Source organism: Suricata suricatta, chromosome 16, assembly GCF_006229205.1.
Source record: "Suricata suricatta isolate VVHF042 chromosome 16, meerkat_22Aug2017_6uvM2_HiC, whole genome shotgun sequence".
Lineage (NCBI taxonomy): Eukaryota > Metazoa > Chordata > Mammalia > Carnivora > Herpestidae > Suricata > Suricata suricatta.
The window spans coordinates 56,421,475-56,428,830 of NC_043715.1; the positions used below are offsets into that span (position 1 = coordinate 56,421,475).

Here is a 7,356-nt window from a genome sequence, read left to right on the forward strand (position 1 = left end):
CCACCCCGCAGGGAACCAGGGCTCCCCTTGGCCCTCTGCACAACTCAAACGAATGCAGTCACAAGCCTGTGGCCTCGTGTGTGGCTCCCTTCACCGAGCATCACGGTCTGAGACTCTGTTCCTGTTTACGACTGAATACCACCCCTTTGCATTTGTCATTGACTGACGTTTGCGCGCATTTCCACCTTCTGGCCCTTGCGAGTAATGCCGCCGCCGGCATGTGTGCACAGTGCGTGTGTGTGTGTGTGTGTGTGTGTGTGTGTACATGTATGTTTTCGGTTCCCTCGGGCAGACGCCTAGGAGCAGAATTGCTGGGTCATAGGGTAACTGTTTAGCTTTCCGAGGCCCGGCCAGACGGGCTTCCCCGCCACGGGACGTGCCCACGAGCAGCGGGCGAGGCTTCGCCTTGACACCTGACCCTGCCGAGCGCTGGCGAGGAGTCAAGGGCACCGCAGAGGCCGGCTGCGGGCCAATAACGATAGAACTCAGCAAGCGCCTGCACGGGGAGCGTTTATTTCAGCCACAGAGACGGGACCACCACTCCCAGGTCCTCACTTCCAGCGGCCTCCGACGCGGCCCTTTCCTGCCCCCTTCCGGCTGTGGGAGAAGAGAGGGGGGTGTCAGGGAGGACGGAATCCCCGGGCCCCTGCCCTCAGTTCAGGAAGTGCCCCCTCCAAAGTAAACGTCCGGCTCTCCCGGCCCAGAGGAAGGGGCGGCAAATGCGCTCTCCCTTCACGGGCTGGGGCCGTGGGCTTGACGGTCCAAGGCCAGCTCCCCCTGACCTGAGGGCGTCGAAGCTGGTGGGTGAGCTCAGGGTGCCCCTGTGGGCGCGGGCAAATGTTTAGGAGGACGGGCTGGGGGAAGGGAGGGCTGGGTGAGTGAGCGTGGGCAGGACGCATGAGGGCTGGCATGAGGGACACGGACAGTGGGAGACAGGGACGGATGAACAGAGGCAGCAGACAAGGAAGCTAGGGAGGCCAAGCAGACACTGAACCAGTTACAGCAGGTTGTCAGCTGACATGTGCCGCCGGGCGGTCCTGGGCAGCAAGATGTGGAACAGCTTCCGGGCCTCCCCTTGCGAGGGGCCAGGAGCCCCGACCCCTCCAGCCCCGAGAGCCCGACGTGTCCACCCTCCCCACCTGACAACCGCCAATTTAGGGGGACACAGAAACAGAGATGGAGAGAGACCGAAGGCAGAGAGAGAAAGAGAGTAAGAAGGCCCCAAAGATTGACAGACAGAGAGAGAAAGGGACAGACGCCAAGAGGGGGGCGAGGAACTGAAAGGGAGCGACAGGGAAGGAAAGGGTAGCCCCAAGTGGGAGGAGGGGCCGCGCACTTACAACTTCTGGGCGTGGCTGATGCGGTTGTAGAGCACGTTGATCTGCAAGGGAAAGCGGGAGATGCTGGGGGGGGGCACATGCCCGCCCCCGCCCTGCACGGACACGCACACACCCCTGCCCCGCACTGGACATGCACGCATGCACGTACACCCCTGCGCTGCACAGGACACACACAAGACCCTGCCCTGCACCACACCACCCCTGCCCTGAACCAGACACGCACACACACCCCTGCCCTATGCCAGACACACACACATGGACGCACTCCCCTGCCCTGCACCAGACACGCCCCCCGCCCCTGCCCTGCCCTCTGTGGGACACAGGCCTCACCTCATACTTCTGCTGCTTCAGCTTCTCCATCAGGTCAAACTTCTCGGACTCCAGCTGGTGGATCCAATCCGACAGCTCCTGGGCCTTCTCCCTGGCAGGGGCGGAAGCGCTGTCACAGACGGGGCCAGCCCACAGCCCAGAGAGAACGGTCCAAAGCCACGGCCCGTGTCCTCTGAATTGGGCATGACTGGTACCATTTTGTTAAGAGGTGAGGACAAAGTATTCAACGTGAATGGGAGAAAAGGATTTGTAAGTCTCCGCCCCGTCTCCACATCCAAAAGTCATATTTCCCTAAGGGAGAACGACGTCACAGTTAGGGGCTTGGGCTCTGGGGTCAGGAAGCCCGGGTTCAAATCCGGCTCTGCTGTCCTCTGGCAAAAGTGATCCCCTAGGATCCGGTTTCCGTCTCCATAAAACGTGCAAAAAACTCTGTGGCCACCAGCTCTCTGTCTCTTCTCCCTTTCTTCCTTAGACACGACTTTTGGCACCAGGCCCAGTTAAAAAGCTACTCTCCCACATCTCCCTGCGCATGCGGGTGGGCGTGGCCAATGCGGGGCGGGCAGGTCATGGGATAGGGCTTCCAGAAGCCCCTTTAGCGGCTCTTTCCTTGCAATGTCTGCCTGCTGCTTGGACCTGCAGGCTGGAGCTCCAGCAGCCACATGGGACCGCGAGGTGATTTCTGGAGGATGGAAATATCAGGCTAAATGTGGCGGAGCAGAAAAAGAGGAGTCTGGGTCTCCAGTGATTTTTGTAGAGGTCCCATGCCAGCTGTGAACTACCTGGTCTCAGGCTGCTTCTCTGTGAGAAAATCGGCCTCTGTATTTGAGGCTGCTATGCACAGATCTCTTTACTAGAAGCCAAACTTAATTTTTTTAATTTTTTTTAATGTTTTATTTATTTTTGATAGAGAGAGACAGCGCATGAGAGGGGGAGGGGCAGAGAGAGAAGGAGACACAGAACCGGAAGCAGGCTCCAGGCTCTGAGCTAGCTGTCAGCACAGAGCCCGACGCGGGGCTCGAACCCACGAACGTGAGATCTGACCTGAGCCGAAGCCGGAGACTCAACTGACTGAGCCACCCAGGCGCCCCCTTAATTTTTTTTTTTAAGTTTATTTATTTGCTTTGAGAGAGAGTGCTGCGGGAGCATGGGGGAGGGGCAGAGAGCGAGGGAAGAGAGGGGATCCCCAGCAGACTGCACGTTAGCAGAGAGCCTGAGGCGGGGCTCCAACCCCTAAACCGGGAGATCATGACCTGAGCCGAGATCAAGAATTGAACGCTCCAGGGACTGTGCTGACAGCTCGGAGCCCAGAGCCCAGAGCCTGCTTCGGATTCTGTGTCTCCCTCTCTCTGCCCCTCCCTTGCTCGTGCAGGGGAAATAATAAACACTAAAAAAAAAAAAGAAGAAGAAGAAGAATTGAACTGAGCCACCCAGGCGCCCCAAGGCCAAGTATATTCTTAACTGGTAAAAATCTACTCCAAGAAGCTGCTATAGGATGGAATTCTGCAAAGTGCCTAGTACGAAGTTAGCACTCAATAAAGCTAGTGTTCCCATTCATTTGATCATTATTAGCCTTCCGGGTTTCTCTTGCTAGCTACCGGCTTCGCCACTGCCCTCTCCTCCGAGGAATGTTTTTATTTGAAGAAATTTTAGAGACCCTCATCCGACCTTTATGGAATGACTACAGTTGAGGTAATGACGCGTGGACGCGCTGGTGGGCAGGGGCAGCGAAGGCACACCAGCGACACGTGACTTCAGGTCCGGTGATCACGTGCTCAGACGGGCGGGGCGCAGGGTGAGCCGTGGGCTGGAGCCACCGGAACGCCTCCCAGAGCCGCGTCCTCACACTCGCGGTGTGAGGTCCACACGTGGGGGAGGGGGGGGTACATCACGGAATCGGACAGACGCCACAATCTGGACTCTCTGCCCGTGGAGACCCGGCTGTTCGCCATCTACCTCCCAGATCCACAGGTCATGGTACCCACAAGAATGGGTCCTGCATGCCCAAAGTCACACAGCACGAGGGCTCAGACCTGGGCTTCTGGCCTCCCAGAGCCGGTAAGGGTCCCTCTATCTCCCTGTCTGACAGCAAGCCCCCCCCCCCCCCCCGAGTCCCCGGCCACCCACCGGAGCTGGTCTTCTCCCATGTGGTCGATGTTCAGAGGCTTCTTCCGCTCAGACAGGATGCGCTGTTTCATCTCCCGACCGGTCTGGCGCTTACCACGCTTTTGTTCTGCCTGAGGGCACAGAGAGGAGGGACTGAACAGTGAGGCAGATCAGAGCCCTGGGGGGGTGGGGGGGGCTGAGCTCCTCACCACCTGCCCCTACACCCAGGAATCTGGATCCTGGGGCCCTTCTCCCTCAGACCCAGGACTCCAGCCCCTCCTCCCTCAGACCTAGGAGTCCAGGCCCCCAGCCCCTCCTCCCTCAGACCCAGGGGTCCAGGCCCCCAGCCCCTCCTCCCTCAGACCCAGGAGTCCTGCCCCCCAGCCCCTCCTCCCTCAGACCCAGGAGTCCCAGCCTCCTCCCTCAGGAACCAGAAGTCCAGTCCCTGGCCCCTCCTCCCCGGGAACTCAGACCTAAGTCCCCCGGACTGAACTCACCTTGACTAGGTAACCCCCAAAATGGGCGCCCATGTTGGACAGAACCTTCTTCTTTTTGGCATCGTCCTCAGCCCGCTTCTTGGCCTCTTCCTCCTCCTTCCGCATTTTCTCCTCCTAAGGGACGGAAGGGGTTAACCCCAAGGCCACCTTTGGGGAAGAGGTCTGAGATTGGAACGCAGGAAGGTAGGGCGGCTCAGGGGTGAACTGATGGAAGCAGCGGTCAACCAGACCCAAGGCCTGAGACAAAGTCAATGTCAGGAAAGGCAAAAAGAGAGGCGTCCCGCTCCTGGCCCTTCCAGGTCCCGCCGCATGGCCACCTGCAAGCCTCTTCTCTCTGGTCCTTCTGATCCCGGAGCAAGAATTAAAATGCAGAAGGGACCTGGCTGCTTTTCTCCACATTCCTGTAGCCTGAATGGCCACCGGTGAGCATTGCTGTGTGGCCTCAGTGCAGATACCGACCCTCTCTGGGCCTTCGTCTCTCTTATTCTCATAAGGATGACTGTGTCAGAAGATGAAGGAGGGTACCTGGTGATGGGGTGGGGCACTTGGGGCACCAAAAGGGGCTGCACAGCCTTGAGCCTGAGGAAGGGGGTCTGGAATGTCCAGTGAAGACATCGCCATGTTTCAGAAAGTCCGCACTGCGGGCTCCAGGAGGCTTGCCCACCGAGTGCCCTCCCCACCGGAAGTGCTGGTGGGTGGGCACCACAGGCTTTCACGGTTCCCGCACGCCCTCCCTGAGCAGCGTCCTGTTGCTGCTGTACTTTGCCAGTCACCCTACAGCCCTGCAGCGCGGAAGTCGGAAGTGGGTCTTACGGGCGAAAACCAAGGAGTGAACCGCTTCCTTCCTTCCTTCCTTCTGGGGGCTCCGGGGCAGGATTCACTGCCTTGCCGGTGCTTCCAGGCACTGCCTGCACCCCTTGGCCCCTGGCCCCTTCCTCCCTCGTCACAGCTCGCAAAACTGCATCTTCAAATGCCTCTGACTCTGACCCTACTGCCTCCTGTTATAAGGACCTTTGTGATGGCACGAGGCCCGTCTGGATAATCCAGAATCATCTCCTACCTCAAGATCTTACTTTTTAAAAATATTTAAATACTTATTTTTGAGAGAGAGAGAAAAAAAACAGAGCTCCGTGGGAGGGACAGAGAAAGGGAGACACAGAATCTGAAGCAGGCTCCAGGCTCTGAGCTGTCAGCACAGAGCCCAGCGCAGGGCTTGAACCCACGAACCGTGAGATCGTGACCTGAGCCGGAAGTCAGATGCTTAACCGACAGTGCCACCCAGGTGCCCCTCAAGATCCTTAACTCAGTCGCATCTGCAAAGTCCCTTTGGCCACGCAGGGTACCACATTCAGAGAGTCCAGGAGTTGGGACATGAACATCTTCGGGACCAGTGTTTGGCCATGTCACACTACTACTAATCCTTAAAAGCGGTTCCAGGGGCACCTGGGGGGCTCAGTCGGTTAAGCGTCCGACTTCGGCTCAGGTCATGATCTCGCAGTTCATGGGTTCACGCCCTGCGTTTGGCTCTGTGCTGACAGCTAGCTCAGAGCCTGGAGCCTGTCTTCAGATTCTGGGTCTCCCTCTCTCTCTGACCCTCCCTGCTCACGCTTGCTCTCTCTCTCTCTCAAAAATAAATAAAACACTTAAAAAAAAAAAAAAGTGGTTCCAGGGGGCCACTCCTCGATGCCAAGGGGATATGGGAATATTCTGACCAGTGTCCTACAACCAGCCAGCAGTTCGCTCCAAGTGGGACAGGTGGCCAGTCTGAATTCACCCCAGGATCACGCAGAGGACAGATGGTCGTTTGCCGCCCCTGCCGGAGAGCGGGTCGACCAGCAGGGTGACCAACAATCCGGCTTGCCCGGGTCCGGTGGGATTGTAGGGCTCAGACCAGGAGCTCCTCACCTCAATGTCCACAGAAAGATGAGCCCCGGGATGGGAAGAGAAAAGCTGGGCCTTTGGATCTTAAGTTCCTTGATCCAGCCATACCTGAAGCAAGGCACACTGTACACTTTTTTAGTTATATGAACCAATAAACTTATCTTTCTGCTGAATCCAGTTTGGGTTGGGGTTCCAACCGACAGATCCTTGAATAATAGACCACAAGGACCTTCTCGGGACCGCAGAAAATACCGTGACTGGGAAACAGAGCGTCCAGCTGGAGAAGAAACATTTGGTGTCCAAGGGCAGTGGGGGAGGGGAGGCACGCACCGCCAGCTTAGCCTGCCGCTCGCGCTCCTTCTCCGTTCTGAAGCGCTGCTGTTCGGCTCTCTCCGCCCGGCGCCGCTCCTGGGGGGACAGAAAAATGAGGCGGTGTAGGAACCCCTCCCCCAAAGAAGGTCAAGAGCAGAGATGAGCTAGTTTGTGTGTGACCACGGACTCCGGCCAGTTCCCGAAGATTCAGCCTCGGGTGTGCACTGGACGGGATCCATCCCGGACCCCAGGGACTCCCCGGGGCGGGCGGAATTTGCGGACCCCCCTCCCCCCACTCACAATGCGTTCTTTCAGGGCAATGAGTTCCTCTTCCTCCTTCTTTCGTTGCTCAAAATGCACGTCAATGAGCGTCTGCAGCTCCAGCAGATCTTTCTCCATGCGCTTCCGGTGGATGTCCTGCAGCACGGAGGGCAGGGTCCCCCGTCATTCCCAGGCCGTGCGGGGGAGGAGGCACCCACCTGAGGGCACCTCCGAGAAACATCGGGGGTGGGGGGCCCCTGCCGGCAGGGACGGTTAGGACAGTTTAGGGAACCAGGGGCGCTTTCGCTAGGTTTCCAGCAGGTGGCGCCAGCGGGCCATTCGCGTCCTTGGGGAGCCTCCGAAAGGGAGCAGGACCCGGAGCCTCTTCCTGATTTGCACAAAAGCACCCCGGGGACGGGACTGTCCAGTTACTTACATCGAAGTCCACACGTTCCCCTTCTGGGATCTTCGGGGGAATCAGCGGAGGGACCACAGGCCTGTTGGGTGGAAAGGGGGGAAAACTGAGAGGCCTGAGCTCCCCAATGGAGCTCCGGGCTACCCTGACCAGCCGGTGGCAGCCACCGGCCACGCGGGGTTCGGAGCACCCGGCGGGTGGCTGGTCCGAATCGAGG

General features: G+C 58.6%; 1 protein-coding gene across 1 annotated transcript; it reads right to left on the reverse strand.

The window, feature by feature from the left end:
* Nucleotides 1–492: 492 nt before the first annotated feature.
* TNNT1 (troponin T1, slow skeletal type) lies at nucleotides 493–6,974 on the reverse strand. The gene is made up of 7 exons (XM_029924765.1): nucleotides 6,764–6,974; nucleotides 6,482–6,559; nucleotides 4,271–4,384; nucleotides 3,795–3,904; nucleotides 1,671–1,761; nucleotides 1,341–1,381; nucleotides 493–597 (listed from the first exon to the last, which is right to left on the reverse strand). Exons 1-7 carry the CDS (start codon nucleotides 6,860–6,862, stop codon nucleotides 552–554), a joined length of 579 nt encoding a protein of 192 aa, XP_029780625.1. The 5' UTR covers nucleotides 6,863–6,974; the 3' UTR covers nucleotides 493–551.
* Nucleotides 6,975–7,356: the final 382 nt, after the last annotated feature.